Raw genomic sequence first — 24,340 nt, 5'->3', positions numbered from 1 at the left:
GCCCTCCCTGCAGAGCCGTGGGGTGAGCCTGGGGGCTGGGGGTCCTTCTGCGGAAAGCCCCGGCCTCTGAGGACTTCCGGCTCAGCCTCTAACTTCCGTGCTGGCCACCCGCTAGGCCTTGGGACGGAGGCGAGCGCCGGGTTCCTGATGCTGCCAGCTTTGGACGAGCGTCCAGGGCTAAACTCAGCCAGGCCCGGACTCCGGACCAACAGAGCAGTTAATTACCCTAGGGTGAGAAGTAGCTCACTTTGAAACCATTTTGGACTAAGAGTATTAAATGATTCCTAAAAGGCGTCCTTCCCAATAATCACAGCTCCTCTGGAGTGAGTCTCATTGTCCCTCCCAGCCCGGCGTTCGTCCTCACCCCCCCTGCCTGAGGGCAGCGGGCATTGCTTTTACACAAACCTGCAGCAGTAACCAGCGCGTGGGTTTGCTTTTGCATCGCGTGTCCCCCCGCCCGCTTCCCTTGGTTGTCATTTCCTTCTCCACCGAACTGGCTGTCATCTGGTTCAGCAGTGCTTCCCCAGTTGTCAGAGTCGTGTGCCTGTGGTTCTGAGTTAAGCGATTTTGCTGTTTCAGAGCCTGGAGTGTTCTGACCTTCAAGCATGCCACAATTATCTTGGTCTTTGCATTCTCTGGTGGTGGAAATGGCTTCCTAGCAAAGTGACAACCTATGCAGGACAGAGCCTGACGGGCTTTGCCGGAGTCTTTTACACAGGATGTTCTCCACGCCACTGCGGTGACCTTTCCTACCCAATTAACCCGAGGATGGAGCCTGTGCGTGAGCTTTCACGGTGAAGAGTGAGGGTAGCGCATGTGAGACGCTGGCGGTTCCTTGTAAGACACATTTTCTATGCTCCGTGACACCGGGATTCACATGCTCCTGTCACTCAAGAGCGTGAGCCCTCTGAGGCTGCAAATTGAGATTTCTTGACTCTGGTTTGCCTTGCACAGCGAGGTCCATTCCCCCTTCATTTGGACAGACTTAAAATCCTTCCCCCAAATCCCATTAGGCACAAGTCTTCTGTGTTTAATTTTCGTCGGTGGCTGATGATCAAGCTGTCCGGTGCAGCCATCACTTCAGCCGCTGCCTCTCCTTATTCCTCCATTCCCGGTTGCCTTGTGATTTCACGGTTAACGTCCCTGAACCAAAGATTAGACCCCTCCTCCCTCTCTCCCTAGTAGAATCAAGAAGTGGGAGGAAGCTGTTTACATAGGAGAGGAGTTTTAGGAAATATTTGGGTAAGCATCAGGAAGAAAGAGGAAGGCAGGAAACACAATTTGGGCAAAGAATGCTCTGGGCTTTATTTGATTTTGTCCTCCCAAGTCTGGATAGGGCAGGCGGAGGCCGACTCCGATGTGAGCTTCCTGCGATCGGGGACCGGCCTGTGTGTGTGTATGTTCCTGGCTCCTGGCGTAGAGCGGTGATAGCCACTCAGATGACGCTTACTATTCGCTGGGCGTCAGTTGAGGCACTTCACATGTTAATTTCCCTCCAAAGGAGGTGCTGCTGTTATCATTTTCATTTTATGGATAAGGTAACTGAGTCCCAGCGTAGTCACCTTGCTCCGGGTCACAGGGCCCGGGAGCCCGCTCCCAGTGCTCCCTCTGCTGCCGCTCACATGCTGGGCGCCCAGGTGGGTGCTGAGGGAAGGGCTCTGCTCACCGGGCAAGTTAATGTAAGTTTCCGGGGACCAGACTCCCTTTTCCCAGCGTCGGTGGTGGGTTTGTGAGGCTGGAAAGCTAGCCGGGAACTCATGGATGAACGTTTTCCTTTCCCAGAGATCTCGCTGCCCGAAACTGCCTGGTAGGGGAGAACCACTTGGTGAAGGTGGCTGATTTCGGCCTGAGCAGGTTAATGACAGGGGACACCTACACAGCCCACGCCGGGGCCAAATTCCCAATCAAGTGGACTGCGCCCGAAAGCCTGGCCTACAACAAATTCTCCATCAAGTCCGACGTCTGGGGTAAGGGCCACTCCAGCTCCCTCCTTGGCCACCCTGGGTACAGCTTCGTTTCCTGCTTGTTTGTGTGTTCTCCCTTTGTGTCTTCACCGCCTCTTTGTGTTGGGAATGTCGTGTGGTTAGGTTCAGGCTTTCAGTAGGATACTACTACCCACACTACCCCTGAAGTCTCATGGGACAGCAATTTTTATTTTTGCTTTTTTAAGGAACTTCTTATAATGGCCAAGTGTAGCATGCCCTGGAAAAGACCGAGGGCTCGATGAGCCCCGCTGCACTCACCTCCCAGCCTCTCTGGCCACCACCTCTGGGTGCGCTCGCTGCCTCTGTCCTGCCCGCTGCCCGACCCGGATTTTGAAGCAAATCCCAGACCCCGTAATTTGTCCATAAATATTTCAGAATGAGGGTTTCTTAAAGATGGCTTTTCATTCTCAGAAGCAAATTGCCTCACCTCCCAAGATTGACAGTAATTTCTGAATATTTCCAAATATCCAGTGGGTGTTCAAATTTCCCTTTGAATCACACAAGTTACACTTGGATGTTATAGTCTGTTAGAATTGAGATGGAGAATGGTTTACGCAAGGCGGTCCGTCGGTACGTTCTTCAAGACCCCTCTGACCCGTAAGTTCCCTCTCCAACCAGTCCTCTCGCTGTTCATTTGGCGAAGAAACTTTGTCATTTACCCTTTCAATTTCCCCCCGGTCTGGGTTTCGCTCATTGTATCCGCGTGGTACGATTTAGTGCATTCCTCTCTCTCCAGTATTCCTGCTAAGCGGGTAGTTGGATCTGAATAGCTTATCCAAGTAAAGATCTGACTTTCTTCTTTTAGTTATGAGTTCTTCATGCGCAGTGGTGTGCTTTTCATCAGCAGGTACATAATTGTTCATTTTCTTTTTCTTTATGATCTCGGCAGTTACCTACCGGTACCCAGTGCCTAGATCCACTAATTCAGTAGAGGTCACCAAGTGGTCGTTTTCTCATTCTCTTATTCCCTGTTCGTTTACTAGCTCAGGACTTCCGTGAGAGGAAAAGCCCTCATCTGCCGTGTGGGTGCTCAGGGGACAGATCGCCCAGGAGAGGCAGGACGGGCGTTGTGTTTGTGCCCGTTTTTGCAGCAACAAGCTGCTTCCCTAATCCTCCCAGTGGTGACCAGTGAGGTTTTTGTTGGGGTTCTTTGGTGATATAATGAATATATATATATAATGTGTTTAAGTGTACTTGATGGGTTTTAATCCATAGTTATAGTCCTTACTGATGCTCTCTGATTGTCTCACCTCTGACCGGTGGGAACTTCACTTTGCTCCCGGCCCTTTTGACGAGACCCTGGAGGTTCCGCTCCTGTCTCTGCCATCTGGAATGACAAGATACTCCGGCTTCATGCCCTGTCCCAGACTTGAGCCACCTGTGTCTCCAGGGGGTCGGTTCTGCTTTCTTTTGTGGGATCAGAAATTTCAAGGCTCTACTCTGAGCCTGCAAAACTTTCAAAAATTTTATAAGATTTTTGTTAAATCTTTAGAGTTGGAAGGGGCCCTGGAGATGATCTCATGCCCCAGAAAGGGGAGGGGGCCTATCGTCAGCACAGAACTAGGTGGTCCCAGAGCTAGGAGTAGAAGCGGTCTGCTAACTTATCCCAGCAAGATGTGGTCAGCTACCTGCAAGACCCCGGAGGGGATCGTCAGCCCAGTCCTCTTCTCCCCGTCGGCCTGCTCTAGGCTGGGGGGTTAGTGAACTGAAAGTTTCATTCTGGCCTGGGCTGTTGGTGATGAAGAGCCTGGTAGGAGGTGAGCACCTGGCCTGCTTCTGAGGGTGTAATTTCTGATGTCTACTACACAGGTAGCTCATTTTAAATGCAGGATACTTTAATCTTACAGGTTTTAAATAACCCTTCTCATCCTCTTTTCTTTTAGCATTTGGAGTACTGCTTTGGGAGATTGCCACCTACGGCATGTCCCCTTACCCGGGAATTGACCTGTCCCAGGTGTACGAGCTGCTAGAGAAAGACTACCGCATGGAGCGCCCGGAGGGCTGCCCAGAGAAGGTCTACGAACTCATGCGAGCATGTGAGCCCCCCACCCCCAGTTCTGGCATCCCGCGTGGGCTTGTGGGACGTCCCGCTGCAGGACTGTGTGTGTGGAGCAGGAGTGAGAGTGTCCATCTCCTCTCTCCGTCCCCGTCTGCTGAGCGGCCAAGGGGACGGGCTGGTGCAGACTTCTGTCAGTGTCTCTCTAGCTTTTCTTTACACGTGGTATCTATGTGTGAGGGTGTTGTTTTTGAATACAAAATTGGGACTGATGCACACCAGACTTGGATTTCTTGTTAATAAATACAAATTCCTGGACGTGCCTTCAGACCTGCTGCTGCTACAGTAGGTAGATATTTCAGGGGGTGTTTGTCTGGTTGGTTTTACAAGGGAGGACCCAAAAAACCCCACAGTTATCATCTGGAGGGTGGACCCCTCGTAGTGCAGACTTCCCCCACTACGCGAGTGTTCTAGGAACCCATCTGTATCAGTGTACCAGCTGGCGTTGTTGTGAGAGGCTGCGTTTGGCTTCAGTGAATTTTTTTTTTTTTTTTGAAGACTCTTTCAACGTGTTTGTCCATTTTGTGATGGGTGAATTACAAGCGCACCTACCCACACCAGGCTGACTGTTCAGCAGTTTTTGACCAAAAGCGGCATGACCCCCATGCCCCACCCTCCCTATTCACCCAGTCTAGCTCCAAGTGACTTTTGTTTGTTTCCCCAAATGAAAAAAGTCCTCAAAGGGCAACATTTTGCTGATGCAGAAGAGGTGAAACAAAAACCAGCAAAAGCACTAAAAGGCACCAAAATCGACGAGTTCAAAAACTGTTTGTGAGCAGTGGAAAAAACGTCTCGATAGGTGTATTGCATCAAATGGAGAGTGCTTTGAAGGTGACTGAAACTTAAACGTGTAAGAATAAATACTCAGCATTTCAGAAATAAATTCCGGGGGGTTTGGGTCCCCCTTGTGTCATATTTGTAAACTCTTTCCTGCAGCCCTCTTTGCACTTGGCAGTGCTGGCACACTCCCTCTTCATGGCCATAAAGCGGAGCTCCTCTCCCGCTCCTCCGCCCCTCACTGATGTTTCTCTCGCTGTGCAGCATCCTGCTGGATGGTGTACCCATTCGCCCAGGCCTCTTGTGACAACTCTCGGTGCTCTTACACGTTTGTCTGGGTTCTGCCACTACGCGCCGGGCAGGAGCGAGCACCCTGAGGTACACACCTCCGCGTCGAGCTGGCGCTCCTGACGATGGAGCTGTTGGCTCGAGGGCCACGCACCTTTTACATTTGGTCATTTTTAACCAAATTGTTTTCCAAAAAGGGTGGTACCGACGTGTACTCCCACCAGAAGTGCTTATGAGTGACTCAGCACCCTCACCAACACTGGGCCAGATCAGTCCTTAGTCCTTATTTCACTCTTGTTTTGATTAGCATTTCTTTACTGATGAGGACTCGGGGCTTTGGTAGCCAGGAAGTAAGGGTGAGAGAGAAGGCGAGCTGTCTGGCTTAGTAATTCTCTGCACTTGCGGGAGTGGGGTTGGGAGAAATGTATTCGAGATGCAGCTGGCTGTCAGCATCCCTCCGGGGTTTTGGAATCCACATTCCTGTCAATATCTGGTCTTTTCAAGCTCTTAATGTCTGTAACAGGACACAGTGACATTCATCACTTTAACTTGTCACACCCAAAGATGGGTAGCAGGAATGGAATGCTTCTTTCATTTCTAGACTTTTCCTTGAGAATTGCTAGCTGCATGCTTGTCAGCAAGGCCTCTGGGTGATCTGATTCGGGTCTCGTCTGTCCAGGTTGGCAGTGGAACCCCTCTGACCGGCCCTCCTTTGCTGAAATCCACCAAGCCTTTGAAACCATGTTCCAGGAATCCAGCATATCAGATGGTAAAGTGCCCATCCTTGGGGTCCCACAGTGGGGTGAAAGGTTGGGGCAGGAGGGTAGGAGTCCCCCCGCTGAGGGGGCTCCAGTGCTGGTCCTTGAGTTTGCCTCCAGGGAGAAGTGCGCGGGCCAACAAGTAATCTGAGACCAGAGAGCTGGGCAGAGGGTTTGTCTGTGGAGCTGTCTTTGGTAGCCACGCAGAATTCTGAAAACTACTAAGTGTTGTTTCTTTATCATTTGTACCTCTTTTCGATAAATATGTGTGGATGACCACTGTCCTTTTAAAAATAAGAAAAAGAAAACCAGTATACCAGATGACACCACCACTGATGGCTGCTGGTGTTTACGGTTTGTTTTTGGTTTGTTTTGTTCTGGTGGTTCTTAGAAGTGGAAAAGGAGCTGGGGAAAAAAGGCATGCGAGCGGTTGCAAGTACTTTGCTGCAGGCGCCAGAGCTTCCCACCAAGACAAGAACCTCCAGGAGAGCTACCGAGCACAAAGACTCCGCCGACGTGCCCGAGACACCTCACTGCAAGGGCCCGGGAGAACCTGGTATGTCCGCGCTCTGCCCCACCGGGGGCCCAGCCAGTGTGCTGCGGGAAGCCATGAGTACAGCCCACACAGAACAGCAGACGAATCCCGCCGTAGCAGCCCACTGTTGAAAAGAAAGTTCTCCTCTGCCCACGGCCCCCGGCCCCCACCCCAGGAATCATTAGGAGCCATTGGCTTTGGCAGTTCAGAGGTGCTTATGAAACCCGAGAAGGGAGCCCAGCTTTTCCTGGATCGTTGAGAGCTGTGGAGTAGAGCGGGTGTCTCGTGCGGTCTCTGAGGGGTGCCGGGGAGACGGGAGAGGTCTGGATATTGTCGGCAGTCGGATCTGGCGCCTCCTGTGCGCCAGGTGCTGGTCAGAGCCAGGCTGCTCTGACCTAGCGGTTGTTCCCCGCCTCCCAGACCCCAGAAGTCTGGGTCCTACCGCGGAGCAGCGGAACAAGTGCTGGAGGTGGGCCACCGCCTGGTGTGTACGGGTGTTCTGATGGGCCACAGACAAAGCGGGGAGGGACAGAGCACAGCCAGAGTTATGGGACTTTTTTTTTTTTTTAGATTTAATTTATTTTTAGAGAGGGAGGGAGAGTGGGAAAGAAATATCAATGTGTGGTTACCTCTCTGGCGCTCCCTACTGGAGACCTGACCTGCAACCCAGGCATGTGCCCTGACTGGGAATCGAACCAGGGGGGACCCTTTGGGTCGCAGGCCGGCGTTCAATCCACTGAGCCACACCAGCCAGGGCAGAATGATGGGATGTTTTGAAATAGAATCTACAGAACCATAATTCCCAATTTTTTAAATTATAAACCTGTATTTGAAGAAGTTGAATGTGCAGCCTAAAGATATAAAGTATATACACATACCACTGCATGACTATAGGAAGTACATCACAAAACTTACATAAGAAATATATCCAAATCACAGTGCTTGCTTTCAATACCCTTGGTCAACTTGCTCAGTGCACTTCAGAGGCCGTGGCGTGTAGACCACCCAGAACCTCGGACCCTTTGTCCTTCTCTGTCAGGGGTGGTTTCCGGTAGCTGAGCAGTGAGGGGAGCTGCTCTGGGAACTCCGGTCTCAGGAAAGGGCCGGCAGTGAGCAGTCGTGTTCCTTCTGCCTGTCGCTGTTCGTCAGGGTCCCCTGACGTGGAACCTCACGGCCAGGCAAGCGTGTCGGGCAGCTGTGCGGCACCCGAGTACAGCGGTGCGGAACTCCTTAGAAGTGCGCCGTCTGCACCCTCTTCCGCCGGCTTACCGCTGGGGGCACACTCGGCTTTCCCTGAGCCACGTACCCTGCAAGCTGCCTGGCATTCTGGTAGATGCCCCTGAGCCTCTGCTCTGACTTCTCTCCCTGCAGCTTCCCCGCAGGGGGAATTCTGTCATTCACCGAGGGGGAGCTTGGCAGTGCTGGAAAGATCTCTTAGAAGCTGTTACTCATATTTAAAGAGTGTCCATTTTAAGGTGTTGAAAGGTCACCCCTTCCTGTTGCCCAATCATACCAAATAGTCCACTGTCAGTGCGCCCTGTGGGTGTGTCCCTTCCCTCTAGGTCACACCTCACAGGGACCTGACCCACTGGCTGGTCAGGTCCACAGGTCTGTCTGACCTTTTGCTCAGCCTTGTCTTGGCTTTTACTTACCAGATGGTGAGGAGACTCTGCTGACTTAAAGGAGACCAGTGCAGGGAGGAGGGGGCCAGGGGCTTTTTGTTCTGTCTTCACGGGGAGAGACCTAAGCTTTGCCTAGTGAGAGTACTACCAGCACTGACAGCAGTTACTGAGAAATGATGCTCCCAGAGCCACGACAAATGCCCACATTCACTGTTGCACGACATTCTCCAGTGATGCAATGGATTGGTTTTATTCTCCTCCTCTCTATAGATGAGAAAGCTGAGGAGGAATGAAAAGAAGTAGCTTGCCCGGCCTCAGGGCTGGGGAGTGGCAGAGCGGGCACTTGCATCAGGCTTCTGTGGAGAGCAGGCAGCAGCTCGAGGTTTCTTGCACACTCGGGAGCCTCCAACCTGGACAGTTAAACTCTTCCCCAAATATGTTTCAGATCCCCCGGACCACGAGCCTGCTGTGTCTCCGTTGCTCCCTCGGAAGGAGCGCGGTCCCCAGGATGGTGGCCTGAATGAAGACGAACGCCTTCTCCCCAAAGACAAAAAGACCAACTTGTTTAGCGCGTTGATCAAGAAGAAGAAGAAAACGGCTCCAACCCCTCCCAAACGCAGCAGCTCCTTCCGGGAGATGGACGGCCAGCCGGAGCGCAAGGGGGCTGGGGAGGAAGAGGGCCGTGAAGTGAGCAACGGGGTGCCTGCTCTCACACCCTTGGACACCGCTGAGCTAGCCAAGTCCCCAAAGCCGAGCAGTGGGGCTGGTGTCCCCAATGGAGCCTTTCGGGAGTCAGGGGGCACAGGCTTCCGGTCTCCCCACCTGTGGAAGAAGTCCAGCACGCTGACCAGCAGCCGATTGGCAGCTGGCGAAGAGGAGAGCAGCAGCACCAGCAAGCGCTTCCTGAGGTCCTGCTCTGCCTCCTGCGTGCCCCACGGGGCCAAGGACACAGAGTGGAGGTCAGTCACACTGCCTCGGGACCTGCAGTCCACGGGAAGACAGTTTGACTCATCCACGTTTGGAGGACACAAAAGTGAGAAGCCAGCTCTGCCTCGGAAGCGCGCAAGTGAGAACAGGTCTGACCAGGTGACCAGAGGCACGGTGACGCCCCCACCCAGGCTGGTGAAAAAGATGGAGGAAGCAGCTGATGAGGTCTTCAGAGACGCAGCAGAGTCCAGCCCAGGCTCCAGCCCTCCCAGTCTGACTCCAAAACTCCTCCGCAGACAGGCGGTGGCTTCTGCCGCTGGTCTGCCCCACAAGGAGGAGGCCGGGAAGTCCACTGCCCTGGGGACACCTGCCGCAGCTGAGCCAGTGCCCTCCACCAGCAGAGCAGGGCCAAGCGTTTCTGGAGGGACCAGCAGGGCCCCCGCCGAGGAATCCAGGATGAGGAGGCACAAGCCCTCCTCTGAGTCCCCAGGGAGAGACAAGGGGAAGTTGTCCAAGCTCAAGCCCGCCCCGCCGCCCCCACCATCAGCCTCTGTCGGAAAAGCCGGGAAGCCCTCTCAGAGCCCCTGCCAGGAAGCAGCCGGGGAGGCAGGTGCCAGCGGGAAGGCAAAACCCACGTCTGTGGCTGTGGAAGCTGCAAATAGTGACGCTGCCAAGCCTGGCCAGCTGGGCGAGGGCGTCAAAAAGCCTGTGCTCCCGGCCATGCCAAAGCCCCAGTCATCCACCAAGCCGGCGGGGACTCCTGCCAGCCCGGCCCCCACTCCCTCCACTTTGCCGTCAGCACCCTCCACCCTGGCAGGGGACCAGCCATCCTCCACTGCCTTCATCCCTCTCCTATCAACTCGTGTGTCTCTTCGGAAAACCCGCCAACCTCCCGAGCGCATCGCCAGTGGCACCATCACCAAGGGTGTGGTCCTGGACGGCACCGAGGCCCTGTGCCTGGCCATCTCCAAGAACTCCGAGCAGATGGCCAGCCATAGTGCCGTACTAGAAGCCGGCAAAAACCTCTACACATTCTGTGTCAGCTATGTGGACTCCATCCAGCAAATGAGGAACAAATTTGCCTTTCGCGAGGCCATCAACAAACTGGAGAATAATCTCCGGGAGCTTCAGATCTGCCCAGCAACAGCAGGGAGTGGCCCGGCAGCCACTCAGGACTTCAGCAAACTCCTCAGTTCCGTGAAAGAGATCAGTGACATCGTGCAGAGGTAGCAGAAGCCAGGCGTCAGGCCAGACGGAGCCGCCTGCAGTGCGCGAGGGCTCCCCTGTGCCCGCGATGGTGGCTGACACAGGGCCAGCACGCGGGACCTAGGCCCAGAGCTGAGGGCCACCATGGAGTACAGCCCTACTACCTACGTCGTGCCCCAGCTGTTCTCCTGCACTTTCCTCCCCTTGGCCCGGCTCGCTGAGCCCTCCCTGCCCGAATTCTGTCTGTGGAGTCCCGCCTGGTGGACTGCAGGGGGCACGCCAGCCCCTTCCCCATGGGGCGCTCCAAGACTGAGCCCTCCCGCCAGCTGGGACGGTGGGTGAGCACTTTGCCCCTCTGTGTTCCTTCCTGGAGGACTTCCCCTGGCTGTGTGACCTTCTACAGTTTCCCCAAGAACAAGTGCTCTGAATGGGCACTGTGTCACCAGGCCTCAGGAACTGCCACCTTCACTCACCCGCTGAGGGAGCCTGTGCCCTCACCCTCCCCGTGCCTCCTGTGCTTAAGACACGCTTCCGGAACAACATCCTGGGAAGCTCTGCCAGCCGGCCACTCTGCCCTCCACTGCTGCCAGGGCTGGTGCCCCACCTTCGCCTCATGTGAGGGACAGCTCTCGTTTTGGGGCGGGGGGTAAAACGGTGCTAACGCCAACCAGCCTGTGGGTCCCAGGAAGGGGGTGGACTGAAGAGGCCTTGGTATGGGAGAACGCCCTGTCGTCGTCCTCCGCAGGTCCCCAGGGCCCAATCCCTTGCTCTCCTGTGACATGTGCTCCTAACCCTGGGTAGAAAGCCTGAGGGTTGAGGGTCGCAGAGTCACTGTCCAGCATGCAGGGCCCAGGAAGGTAGCGGGGTGGGGGCGTGTTGGCTGAACAGCTGGCGCTGAGACAGCCCGGGGCTGGGCACGGGCAGGTCCTCACTGGGCCCAGGGTTGCCCCCCGTTGGAATTTCCAGGTGTTCTGCAGAAGGCACTTGGTCTTAATTTTGGACCAATCTCCTCCGCCTCCCTTGTACTAACCCGAGACAAGGTAGGGTCTTGCAGGGCTCTTGGCCCTGTGCCAGCCAGTCTTCAGCTTTCTGGAAGCATTTTACAGCCCTGTCCTCAACACAGCCGCCTCCGGGACAGACGCTGGGCGCCAGCGCGCAAACCGGGACAGGACTGGGGCGCCGAGGCCCTGACCAGTGTCTGGTGCACCCTTGTGGACAGACGTCCATTTAATGACCACACTTAGCCATCAGGGAAGCAGAAATTCACGAAGAAATGAAACCCCAGAAAGTGTCTTGAAGAGCAGGCCTTGGTATACCCTTCCCCTGGGCTGCCCAGGACCAGGCTCGTGGGGCAGGGACCAGGTCTCCTTGACCTCGACCTAGAGCAGCTACTGAAGAGTGGGCAGGCACCTGCCTGCGTCCCACCCTGGGCCCAGAAGCAACCCTTGGAGAAACCAGGAGAAAACCACCTTCTGCTCCCCACGGCCTCTCGTGCCCATGGCCTCACACAGGCTCTGCTTTCAGCCCTGTTCGCCGAAACTCACATTTTGTTTCCCTGGACCGTTCGATCCTGTGCTCACAGAGCATCACCTCTGCGCCCTCCCGGACTGCTGTGTTACGCAGGCTGAGAGAGGCGCTAGAACACCGCCAGCGGCCTTGCAGACGAAGCAAACCCACCCAGCCCAGGCCCCTCGCCCGTTCCCGTGAGGTGCTGGTCTCTCTCTGCCACAATGTGCCACTATAGTTTGCATTTATACCTTGGTATTACACTCCTGTAGACTTGCTCTTTTATAAATGACATGTAAATAGTTTTCCACTCCCCTCCCTTCTTGAATGCCTATGGTCTTCCTCTCTTTTTTTTTCCCGGTCCAGTACATGTTGTCTGTACATGACTCTGTTTTTTGAATCCGCACCTCTCCGTAGTAGTATTTTTTAAATAAATGTTTACATGAGAACTGGGCGGGTGGCGTTGGTCTGTAGCTCCTCCCTGTGCTTTGGGGCCTGCTTCCCGGTGGCCCGAGAGAGTCAGTGCCTCCACTGGTGCTCTTTATGTCCGCCCTTGAACTTACTTCTACCACTGCCCTCAGCCCCCGGAGCAGCCCTCACTCGTGTTCCCCACGCCAGGTACCATTTCTGTGTGGATGAGGAGCAGCTCGGTGTGCTGGCCTGCCGTCCGGGGCCCTGCCTCTGCTTCTCCCCACCCCCCGCTGGGGGGCCTGCAGGGGGGGGGGGGCGGCGCTGACGTTTCCTTGTCTGGGCCTCTATTTGACACTGGATGACAGCTCGGGAAGTGGAAATCAGGAAGTGAGGAGTGCCCCGAGTTAATGATACTTATTAAGTCAGCAGGCCTGTCAGGGGACATGGACCAGCTCACCACCACGCCGTGAAGGGCACGGCTCAGCGAAGCCTCTGTACCGGAGCCCTCGGTGGCGAGATGGGCAGCATGCCTGGTGACAGAGGTGATGACGCTGCCTGGGACAGGTTTGCTGGAACCCACCTGCACATGTGCAGGCCAAGCAGCTGCAAGCAGCGAGGAGATTGGGTGTCAGCCTCTCCTTTCACAGGCAAAGACCGAGGCCCGGCCACAGAGTCTGGTGGCAGTGAGCCATGCTGGACGCCCGCTCTCCGAAGTCTGGGCTTTTCTGCAGACGGCACGCTCTTTCCGCGGACGGCACCTCTCAAGTCTGAAAGAAGGTGTGGAGTGATGGTGATGGCAGCCACGAGGGACGGCTGGTTCCCTGCTTCCCTCATGTCAGACGGGGACTGGCTGCGGAACCTACCCAGCAGCCTCTTGGGCAGGGTGTGTTGTGGGGCCCTCTCCCAAACAGGGGTCTGCCATGTGTCACCTGAACTTACACTTGAGGCTAGCCATTCCAGGACAGTGGTCCTTGAACTTTTTAGGTCACAGAACCCCTTGGGAACTTCACACTGGCTGTAGCCCCAGAGCCACGCACATGCGTGCGCACACAGCAGCTCTCAGCTCCGAGTTCTGCCCTTGTGGTCTAGCACCAGGGAGCACCCAGGGCCAGCCCCCCTAAAAAGCCAGTGCTGTGAACCACAAGCCATGAGCCTAAAGTGGCAGCAGGTAAAAAGCCGGCCCAGTAAGCAATACGCTGTCACCAGGGGAAGAAGGATAAGTACGCCGTGGTCTGTTCGTGTGTTGGAATGTCCCAGAGCACTGAGGATGAACCACAGCCCCGTATGGGGGGATGTCTCCAGTGTAGTGCGGGCAGCAGGAGCCACACACCGGGGGTACTGGCGCTTCCCTTCCCTTGAAGGGGCACGGCTCGTCTGTGGTGTGGGGTCGGGGATCAGGGTGGAGAGAATGGGGTGCGGGTCACTGCACGTTAGGGCAGGGGGCTGTGGGTGCACCCCCGGTGTAAATGCGTCTAGCCGTGTGCACGCTTGAGCGTGTTCTCGGCCTGTGAGTTTCGGTGGAGGCTTCTCAAAATCCCGGCTCACAGGAGCACTTGCTGCTCCTCGCAGATGTGTTCTGCGTTGTACGCGGCTGCCTCACCTTTTTTTTTTGCGGGTGGTTCTGTCACTGTCCTCATTTGATGGGTGAGGAAGCTGAGGCTCAGAGACGTGGAGCAGCTTGCCCAAGGTCACACAGCATGTGCCGGCTTACAGCTACTGTGCCAAGGCTAATGTTGGACAGCACAGATGGCCCCAGCAGGACTAGCAGAGATTTGTGCTCCGGGCCAGGCTCCTCCCTCCACCGTGGAGGAGAAGTTAGGAGTTAGCTCGCTCACCTTCTCGGGTAACAAGACACCTTATAGGAGGTGCCCCCAAATTGAGTGCTCCGGGAAAACCAAATTCTGTGTGCGGTCTTGGCACAAGGCATTCGGTGCGGTAAGACTGGCCAACCACGCTGTCCCTGCCCGTGCCAGGCCTCGTCCCCGGCTCCCAGCTCAGAGGGCTGGCGCACCGTGTCTGGGTCGGCCTTATCCGTGGGACGTGCCATGCAGCATCTGTGGCACTGGGGCCAGTGTGGCTCCTTGTCATCTGCAGCAGCTGCCTAATGGCCTGCTGCCCCCAGAGCCTGTTTTTCTTAAATATTTTCATTAATATTTCAAACATGTAGGAAAATATGGAAGGAAATGTTCCCCATCCAGTTTAATAGGTAAAACCTTAGACCTACACCCAAGGTGAAGACTTCTGTGTTTTAAGTAACTGCCCTGGGGCGCCTGCGCTGAGGACACTGCTGCTCGGGTGGGGCAGAGCGGACGCGGCTGCTCAGGGGAGCTCACCGCCTCCCAGACAGGTGGGGGCCAAGGAGCCCCGCCCTCACTGACCTGGAAAGAGCAGTGGCCTGGGTAGCCTGGAGGCCCCCAACCTTGACAGAGCCCGCGGGGCTGAGAGTGGGCCGGGGTTAAAGATGAGCCAGAGGGAGTGGGGCACAGAGGACAGATGGAAACGCGGAGCAGTTCAGCGTTCTGGCTTTCGGGGCGGCGGGCCCGGGTGTGCGGGCAGCTGGGGAGAAGGGCGGCCCTGATGGTGTTTGTGTGATGCTGAGGCCCCTCCCCGTGCCTCAGGCTTCTCCATTGAGGTCGGTCTGGCCTGGAGCAGTTAAAGCCCAGCCAGGGCAAGTGTGTGGGCACACGCACAGGGATGTCCCAGCCTGGGTGACCGCCAGGTCCTGCAATTAGTGACCACGGGGGTGGCTTTTTTTCAGGTGTGTATTTACATATTCTGAGAGTAGGAATGGGCAGGTGAGCGTCGGTCCCTCTGCTGTCAGTCTGTGGCCTGTTTCACCGGGGTCGTCCCAGAGCACATTCCTGGATGCCTGTGAGCGAGCCGATGGAGGGGTGGTCCAGGTTGCTGCCGCCCCGCCCACCTTAACAGAGTGGGAACGGCACACCGGCCCAGGCCGGAACCGTGCCTGACTCGTCCGGCTGCCCAGTGACATGGACTCTCAGTGTGAGCTGTCCCTGGGGCTACACAGACAGGCTTGTTTTCTTGAGGTTTGCCCTCCGCCCTCCGTGCCCTGAGGGCCGACTGGTTGCCTCTGGTACCCACAGAGCCCCGGTCCCCATCAGACCACCGGTTGGCAGGGGGACTCCCAGACCCCCCTCTCTCTGTGGTGGGGGTCGGAGCATGACGTGCCTCCCGAGCTTGTCTGGTCCCTGTCACAGAGCTTGGAGCCCCAGGGCCTGTGCAGGAAGGCACTGGGGAGAAGCAGTGGGGGCTCAGGGGAAGGCACCCCGCTGCCACGTCAGGCGATGTTCCAGCTCCCGTGCGCCCCTCTTGTTCACCGACCCCGCTCCCCCCAGTCCGCCTGGCTGTGCGGCTCCGACCGGGACCCGCAGTAACGGAGTGCTTTCTGCCTGCCAGGGGTTGAGAGCTGCTCCTGGGGGACGTAAGTCACTGATAGCTGGGAAAACACGGAAATATTCTGGGGTGCCAAACGGGGCCTAGCCCAGGGTGGTTCTAAAAGGCTAATAAAAATCCACCAACTAACTGTGACAACTCAATGGGAAATTATTCAATTGTGAACAGGAGCGAGCAGCAGCTCCAGAGGAGGAGGGGAGGTGTTGCCATAGTAACATCAATACAGGTTCTTATCTCAGCAGTTGAGCAGCTGGGGAGTGAGGAGCGGCTGGCTACTGTGGCTGACACGGGACGGGGTGCCGGAGCAGCTGCTCGGCCTCGCCCGGGGCCCCGCAGCCTCTCCAGACTGAGCTCTGGCTTCCTCCGGGCAGAGGGGGTGTCTGCGGAACGCTCCTTGCTTGGAGAGCACCAGGGCGGGAGCCGCCAGGTGCAGGGCGAAAGCCCGTCGTGTGTGTGTTCCCTATACCTTTACCACAGGCATTTTACCAACGGCCAATTACGGGGGTGCTGGGAGAGGGGCGCGGTTCATGCAGCACAGCTTCCCTCTCCCCACAGCCAAGGCCCCGGCAGCCCAGGGGAGCGAAGTTCCTGGGGCGCAGAGGGCCTGTGGGCACGAGTCAGGCGAGCTTTCCGTCACAGTTGGCAGGCGTCACCACTTCTATTCAGGGGACCCACACAGCACATCTCCTACCCCTGGCGTTTGCAGCGCACCGGCTGTAGTACAGCTGTACTTCCTGCTGCCCTCCCACGAGCCTCTTGGCAGACCCTGTACCACGCACAGGGCCGTTGCCAGAGGGAATGGGCAGCCAGTTCTGAATGGCCTCTCGACACCGAGCAGGGTTTTCTTGCCAGGGACCTTGTGTTAATGGGGTGAAGAACAAGACGATGTGTTTTCACTTTTACTTCTCTGAGTCACGCTTTGTACCCAGTGGGACCCTCCCAGTCCCCGGTACACTTCCGATGTCAGCGACAGACGTCCCCACAGAGACTGTCAAAACCTCGGTTCCCCCTCGGTCATCGCTCAGTCCGCCCGACCTCAGCTCGGAGCCAGCACAGCCCACTGCCTGCTCACGTTTGTGACCGACGGGGTCCTCAGCCCCACACGGCCACGGCCAGAGGGCTGCTTGGGACCAGACCACAGGGAGGGGCTGCCGTGACAAGGGCATCTTCCTCGTCACCTTCACGGAGAACAGCTTGTGTCTGGATTCCGACCAGGTTTTTGCTTCAGCAAAGCTGGAAATCAGAAGTAAGCACCCACGGAACCAGTCCTACGGCTAATAATTCGTAATAATGCGTACGCCTACTCAGGGTCTTGGAGGTGCGGGGAAGGTGGGGGCAGGGACCGAGGAGAAGCCCTCCAGGACGCCCTGGCCCCTTCACCGCCGGCCAAAGCGGAAGCTGAAGCCACCTTTCTTCCTGCTGTAGCCGTTGAGCTCTTTGGCCAGGGTCCCTAACAGGCCACTAGCCTTCTTGCCACCAGTGGGGAGGAAGCCAGCGGCCCCACTGCCGTCCTCCTGCCTCCCGAACCGAAACCTGAAGCGGGCACACGCTCTGCCCGACAGCTGCGGCTCCTTGACCGTGATGAGCAGGCTGTGTGGGTGTGCAGCTCTCGGCCACGGAGAGGAGCCCCACAGGAGGCAGGCTCGATGTCCCCCCACCAGGTCAGTGCAGCCTGCTTTGCTTTTGATGCCACCCGTGGCATCCATGGGCTCTTCTCTGTCCAGTAGAGGAAGGCAGGTGCCCAGTGGCAGGAGGAGGAGGAGGCAGGACAGGAAGCAAGCGCTTACCATCTGGTCCGGAGGAAAGAGGGAGAAGTTAGAGACTGCCCACGTGGGCCATGCGTGACACTAGTCACCTACTTCCCAGGGTCTGGGCAGCCACCAGGGGTACAAGCTGGGGGCTCAGCAGAGCCCAACTGGAAGGCAGCACGGGGAGGTGTCGCAGCTGGCTCGCCCTCCCTGGTCACCCCTGGGTTCGACGGCCGTGGCAGCTTGTGGTCTAATCCCACTGCTGCCGGAATGGCTTAGGGCAGCACCCAGGCAGCCCTCGGAGAGTCAGGCAACTGGGGTTCATTCTCATAATTAACTGCCTCCGGCCGTGTCATCTCAGAGCCACGGGCGGAAAGTCAATAGCACCACTCCCTCTCCGTCTCCAACTTGGTGATGAATGGGTCTGGCTGAGCTGTTCAGCTGGGATGCTCTGCCGCTGCCTCTAACAAAGAAACACATTGCTCCCGAAAGCAGGAAACAGGCTGGATGAACCTGGTCCAGCTCCGATCGGTGCCCACCTGGGGAGGGCATGCAGACGTGGCCGGGGCGCTGCTGGCCCCCACGTCATCGTCACCACAGCCCTAACTTTCAGGCACTGCTACTCCCGTTTTTTCGCCAAGAGAACTGTCAGGAAGACCAAGGCTGTGCCTAGGCCACAGAGACCACAGAGCGGAGGTGGCTTTGTGCCCCCGCTGGCCCGTGGGCACTGCTTCCCATCTGTGTCCGCCACGGTCCTCACTGCCCCTCCCCCGGAGGTGGTACCCCTGTTACGTGGAGGCCACAGGCTCCACCAGGTGACTTGCCCAAGATTTCACAGCTTTGCAGTGACAGCCAGGATGGAAGCTCAGGTCTAACTGGGCTTGACTCAGGAATTGCTACATGGATGGGGATCCGCGGGGATTTGAACCTGGACTAGAGCTTCCCGACTTGTCCCTTCCTCGGCAATGATCATCGTGCCCTCGCCAAGGAAGCCTTTTCGGTCACAGTCACGGCATGTCAGGGCTGGCTGGTCCTCTCAGGAGGACAAGCTGAAAGGAAGAGCTGGTTCTGGGGAAGATGGCCCAGACTCCCAGGGTGAACTCGGCCTCAGAGCCGTACGGAGCTCACAAAGTGGCCTCCTCTCTAACCAAAGCCCGCCCTCCTAGGCTTCTCACCCCCCAGGGCTGGAGCCACCTCTCGCCTGCTTTGGGGAACCCCCTCCGTCTGGCCTGGGGGGGGGGCGGGCACTGTGGACAGCTGTTTGAACTGGGGAGGGTCCCATCTAGTGGATGAGTCCAGTCGGGGAGGGCTTCTGGGTCTCATGGAAGGGGACATCTTGATGCATAGAAGGAAGTGGCCCTTCTCACCTTTTGGGGGTCATGGACCCCTCCAAGAACCTGGTGGGAGCCTGGGACACTTGCCACCTGAAGTGGGGCCCCGGCCCAAGTTGGGGCTTTTAGGCCCCGATGTTGAGGGTGTGGCAAGAGGCGCATGGGGCGGAGGACCAGGGGCCGAGCCCTGGAGGCCAGCTCTGGCCAGTCTGCGCCTCTGGGCTGCAGGGTGAGGTGCTGGTCTCAGCTCCCTGGGCCTCCCCAGCCCCGCAGTTGCCCCTGCCCAGCCCCTGACCTGCATGAGGGCCTGAGTAGGGTTCCCATGGGGTATGGGGCAGCTGTACTCACTGTGCTGTGGGCCTGGGCCCCTGGCAGGGCTAGGCAGGCTCCTCTGGGCTCCGGTCCAGGAGATGCGGCTCCCGGGCTCTCCCTGCTTTATGTGGGCCACCCTCATGGGCTTGCCGCCCAGGGTGTGCTGACTGCTCTACATTCCTGACTCTGGGATTCCATTGGGGACGCTGGTGGTGAAGGAGGGGGCGGCGCTGACTGCGCAGGTCAGAGACCCAACGCAGGATGTGGTCTGATGAGGGCAGGCGGGCTGCCCGCGCCTCGCTCGGAAGAGAGCCGGCACATCATTAACTCTGAATTACAGGCACCGGCCCTCGAGGGCCCTGGAGGAGGCGTTGCTGCCCACCCTTAATAATCCTAACGATCCTGCCTCTGTCGGGACTGCCTCGTACACCGACTGCCTGGCTGGCACGACCACTCCCGTGGGCTCAGGCGTTCAGACACCTGTGGAAACAGTGGTTGTCTTGTCAGGTGCCTCGGTTTACCGGCTCCAGAGCCATGAGCCGGGCAGTGGGATGCCAGCTTCCCACAAGAGGGGGAGTGAAAAGTGCCCAGAGCCCCCAGCCCGAGTGAGCCCTCGCTCCAGCCCACTCGGTCCTTCCCCTCTGGAAGCCCAGTGCTTGGCTCCGTGCCTCCACCCATGTGGGAAAGGAGGGGCTGGCGTGCAGGGTGCGCGTGCGTGTGTGCACACGGGGGGTGTGGTGTCGTCTGATCTCCCTGGTCAGCGCTGGCTGGTTTTGAGGCTCGGTGCTGGCTAACAATGGGACGCAGCCTGCAGTGAGTCACTGGCGCGCTGTGAGGCCCTGGGCCAGACTCTTGCCCTCTCTGTGCCTCAGTTCCCCCAGCTGTGAATGAGAGGTTTGGGTTCCCACACCGTGCTCTGGGGACAGCTGTGGAGGGTGGGGAGGGCAGTTGTGGGGCCCGACCCTGAGGACCCCCTCCCTGCCCCAGGGGAGAAAAGCCCCACTGGGCTGTTTGACACATGGGGCTTCAGGAAAAGGTTCTGCTGTGAAACGGCCACTTGCCCAGGGTCCCTTTCAGGATGAGGGCCAGAACCTCTGGGAAGTGACCACCGAGAGTCCAGGGTGTTGGCGCAGGTTTGGGGTGGAGGCCAGGTGGGGGGAAAGTACAAGCAGGCCCCGATATGGCCCACCGATTCCTCAGCCCAGCCCTGCCCTTGGTAGAGGTGCCCGGAGCCGAGTCTGAGGTGGGATTTGGTAACAAACTTGGCAGTTCAGGGGTTTTCCAGGTGCCCCCCAGGATACCCGGCCAGAAAGCATGTTTTCCTATGAACTTCCTGGGCCCCTCACAGCCTCTGGGATCCCTCCAGGAAATGAGTGCCCCCCTGAGCAGCTGGGGGGTGGGTGACAACTGTGACAATGCTGCCACTGCCAGGACTCGGCCTCCAGTAGTGGCCCGTGGACAGGGCCTGGGCTGCAGCTGGCTCTCAGGGCACAGGGGTCCCTTCCGCTCGGCTTCTGGCAACAAGGGGTAAGCGGGGAGGCTGCAGTGAAGGGAGAGGAGAACCAGGGGCCTGCTCGCTCTCAGGCTGGGCGCCACCTGCATGAGGTTCCCTGGGAAGCTGTCCTGGGGGAGGGTCTGGGCCACGCCCCAGCATGTCCAAGCTGACCAGCAGCTTGTCCTTGCCTCTGAAAGCATGGGCCGAGGGCAGGACCTGCCAGGTGGTGGTCTGGTGCTGCTGAGCTAATGCCTCGGTCGGCTCTCGGACACACCTCCGCCTCTAGCACCACATGAGCCTGAGAACTGCTTCCACACTGCTCAGCCGCTTGCCAGCTGTGGCCTCGGGCGGCTCCCTTCACTTTCTGAGCCTCCGGTTCTCCACCTGACTGGGGACAGCAGCAGTGCCCACGTCCCAGGGGTCGTGAGCTACGGGGGGAGCCTGGGGAGGTGACATGGTGCCCACTCAACCGGGCTCGGCTGCCACTGGTGCCCGAGAGCCCAGACGGCACCCTCTCCGTGGGCCTGGGCCTCCCAGGGGTGCCAGCTCCTCGTGGGGACCCCTCCTGTGCTGCATGAGGCCCAGTGTGCGGCTCAGCCGCGAGAACCACGCTGTGACTGAACTCACTGAGTCTGTCCAGTTGGCTGCCCCCGCCCCCCATGAACTGGGCCAGAGCAGCTTCCTGATGAGGGACCAGCCACAGGGCTGCGGGGGTGGGGCCAAGCTGGGCAAGGCTGTCACCTGTGGCCCGTGGAGAGGTCATGGTCACTCGCAGTGGTTGGTCACCCCCAGGAGCCCCTGTGGGCCCCATAGAGAGCTACCGAAGTGGGCAGCGCTATATGCCCGTCGGCCAGGGACACCGTAGGGGGACTAGAGTCCCCGCCGCACTGCAGGGATGAACAGGCGCACACAGCCTCTGTCTGCCACACACGCTGGGTGTGCGGTCCGCTCCAGGCCTGGACCCACACCGGGCCTCCCACGCAGGCACTCAATAAATACTGGATTTTATTAAATAAGCTCAGGGCACTGTTTTATCCTTAAGCCTCAAATTGGTTTTATAAATAAAGAGCCATTAGGGACTGTTCTTAATAAAGACAAATCCTCTGGAGTCCAGCCACAAGGGGCCCACAGGGACAACTTGTCACCCTGGGGACCCTGATGGGATGGGCGCACAGATAGAGTGGCCCAGGCTCACCCGCAGCACCCAGCCCCTCGGGTTTAAGGCTCTCTGGGAAATGGGGTGAGTCTGGGGAAACCACAGGAGGCCACCCTGGCACCTGGCGTCTGACCCACCTTGTGCTCCCCTGTGGGCGCAGAGCGGGGTTAGAGGCGAGGCCTGAGCCCGGTCACCACGAGACTTTATTGGAGATAGGAACACACACAATGCCAAGTGCTCTCGGCCCAGACTGGCACCCACCGCTCACAATGTGGGCCCACCGGCAGCTCCACCGGCAGCTCCGCCGGCCCTCACACTTCCACCCGGCCAGACTCGTGTGCTCAGGCTCGGGTCAGGGCCAGTCCCCCGCCGTCCACGCCCCCAAACCCCACAGAGAGCTGAGCTCAGCCCCAAGTTTATCCGGTCTGGCCCCCTCAGGGGCTGGGACCGTCTTCTCCCTGCAAACAGGTGAAGCACTGAGGTCCTGGGGAAGCCTCGACCACACAGACCAAGCCCCAGTGTCCTTTGTTCTGGGACCAGCGTGTCCGCTGCGTCCCCTGCCAGCACGTTGCTCCTCGGGCCCCACAGAACAGTTTGCCGGCCTCGCTCCTGTCCCCGTCCCCCATCGGCAGATGGGCCCACGCCCGCCATCCCCTCCTGGCACCGCAGATGTAGCGGACGGTTCCTGTTGGCCAGCCTCACGATCCTCTGAATCCTGGGTGACGGGCCCTGAGCCTGTGGGTCTCCGGCCCCAGCCAGAGAGGCCTGTGAGGGTGAGTGGCATGCACGAGGCAGGACCAGGAGGAGGTGGGCACGGGTGACATGGCTTCTGCCCCAAGGCAAACACGAAGCCTATTTACACACGGCCGCAGAGGGCACTCTGAGGGTTGCTCACCACTCGGTCCTTATCTCCTGATGTGCTGAGGTCGCAGGGGTGGGGGCGGGGGGGCCAGGTCTGTCTGTCCTCTGGACTCGGGGAGCTCGGGTGCCCAGCCAGGTGGTTGGACTCAGATGTGTCCGAGTTGGGGAGGCAAGGCCTGAGGCCCCTGGCTGATTCCCGGGAACCTGCCCATGCTTGTGGAGGGGAACTTGGAGGGGCGGGGGGCAGAGGCGGCCAGTAGGGGGCTACGTGCACTGTCCAACACTCCAGTGTGGACACCGTCCCCTTCCTGCTGGCTCCTCTCATCAGAGGCAGAGGGTTGGTCAGCTGACACGGGATGGCAGGGCTACCGTCACCCCCAACGTCAAATTGGGCCCCGTGGGCCAGGGTTCCGGTGCAGGGACCGTGGTCCTGGGTGACCTTTTGCACGTCTGTCATCCCTCAGGACTCGGTGGAGCTGCCCCTCTCTACTGGCTCTCATGGCACCCCCTTCTTCCTGTGGTCACTCCCATCTGGTGTGGCGGACATCACGGCACGGGGGCCTGCCTTGCTCCCAGCAGCCTCCCGTGTGCAGTCTGCCTGTGCTCAGCACCAGCCCCCGAGGCGGGGCTGGCCTGGCTGTCCCCACCACAATGCTCATGCAGCCAGCGTTTGGTCCTGCCTGGTCCGCTGGTGGTGCCGGGCCTGGGCTGGGAGTGGGACTGGTGCTCTTGAGCAGGGGAATGGGTGTCCCCAGCCTGGCCAGACGCTGACTGCAGGCCCCTGAAGGCCGTCCTCACCTGTCCCTGTTAGGCCCCAGCTGAGGCGCACCTGCCCCTCCGCCAAGCCCTGGCACAGTCAGTCACCCTGGGCCTCCTGAATGTCACACTCACCAGGAGCTTGATGACAGATCAGAAAGTGCTGGGCACGTCCTAAGCGGCAGCTGGCTCTGCAAGGCTGGCAGCAGAAGCCAGCTCCGGCCCAGCGCATCCCCCCACCCCGCCATCCTGTCTGCACCCGGGCCACGCCCATCGCTACCCTGGTCACCCTGGGCTGCAAGCGCCAGTTCCTGGGCCATCTCTGCTTCGAGCTGAATGCCGAGAGGGCGGGGACTTGGTCTTGTCGAGCGCCCAGGGCAGGCCTTTGCCCAGAGCAGATGTCCCATGAATCTTTGCTGAACGCCGACAACCAGGTGGTGCTGGAGGGGACTGGCCCCGTCACCGGGCGAGTCGGTGGCACTCCAGGCCTTTCCTGCCGCCCTGGCCAACTCCGACGTATTATTATCACACACACTCTGGTGGGAGGGGCAGGGAGAGCGGAGCCCCTCTCTTCATGTGCCTGCCTTCGGGTGTCCTGTAGAGGTGTCCTGCTGGACGGGGGTCACCAGTGCTGCCCACCCTCTGGGCAGCTCCCCAGGCTGACTCCTGGTCCCCCGAAGACACCCCTGAACAGGTACCCACAGGTGGGGACTTGGAAAAGCAGCCCTGAACTTGGTTCTGACAGCAAATGCATCAGGGGCCCAAGGTTGCTGAGCAGGAGGTTAAAGTCAGAGGTCACAGCCCTGCCTTTTCCAACCACTGACCTTGGAACCTGCAGTTCTTGTTGGCGGGGGTGGGGTGGGGTGGGGGCTGCACCAACAGTGCCCTAGGCATTGGGGGCTGCCTCCTCCGCTGGCCGCGTGAGCCCCCTTCCCCCCGACCCGAGGTGGCAGCACGAGCAGTCACCGGCAGGGTTCAGCCTCCATGCTGAGATGCGGTTTCTGGGCGGCTGTGGGGATGATGGCCACCGAACTTACCAGGCCCAGCCCCCACCCTCCAGGCCTGCCCTGAGGGAGTCTTAGGGTCCCGGAAATTGGGGGTGCAACAAGCCCCACTCTGCCCAGAGGATCAAGAGGTCCTACCGGTGGGGCCCAGACCAGTGGGACCTGTCCCCTCCTCTCATAGGCAGGAGAGTG

At 58.6% G+C, this 24,340-nt stretch overlaps 2 protein-coding genes across 3 annotated transcripts in view; one reads left to right on the top strand and one right to left on the bottom strand.

Annotated features, from left to right (window-relative positions):
- The window catches only part of ABL1 (ABL proto-oncogene 1, non-receptor tyrosine kinase), a 113,164-nt gene extending 98,693 nt beyond the window's left edge, over nucleotides 1–14,471 (top strand). For both annotated transcript variants that reach the window (XM_024562028.4, XM_053919646.2), the window contains exons 7-11: nucleotides 1,783–1,967; nucleotides 3,869–4,021; nucleotides 5,786–5,875; nucleotides 6,256–6,420; nucleotides 8,467–14,471. In XM_024562028.4, the coding sequence (XP_024417796.2) occupies nucleotides 1,783–1,967; nucleotides 3,869–4,021; nucleotides 5,786–5,875; nucleotides 6,256–6,420; nucleotides 8,467–10,178 (2,305 nt within the window). In that variant the 3' untranslated portion in view covers nucleotides 10,179–14,471. The remainder of the gene's footprint in view (nucleotides 1–1,782; nucleotides 1,968–3,868; nucleotides 4,022–5,785; nucleotides 5,876–6,255; nucleotides 6,421–8,466) is intronic.
- A 475-nt stretch (nucleotides 14,472–14,946) lies between these two features.
- QRFP (pyroglutamylated RFamide peptide) lies at nucleotides 14,947–17,289 on the bottom strand. The gene has a single exon (XM_053919660.2). It carries the CDS (start codon nucleotides 17,273–17,275, stop codon nucleotides 16,862–16,864), a length of 414 nt encoding a protein of 137 aa, XP_053775635.1. The 5' UTR covers nucleotides 17,276–17,289; the 3' UTR covers nucleotides 14,947–16,861.
- Nucleotides 17,290–24,340: the final 7,051 nt, after the last annotated feature.

Source organism: Desmodus rotundus, chromosome 1, assembly GCF_022682495.2.
Source record: "Desmodus rotundus isolate HL8 chromosome 1, HLdesRot8A.1, whole genome shotgun sequence".
In the NCBI taxonomy this organism is placed as follows: Eukaryota; Metazoa; Chordata; class Mammalia; order Chiroptera; family Phyllostomidae; genus Desmodus; species Desmodus rotundus.
The sequence above is the reverse complement of the archived record's forward strand: the minus strand, read 5'-3'. Positions and strand labels throughout refer to the sequence as shown.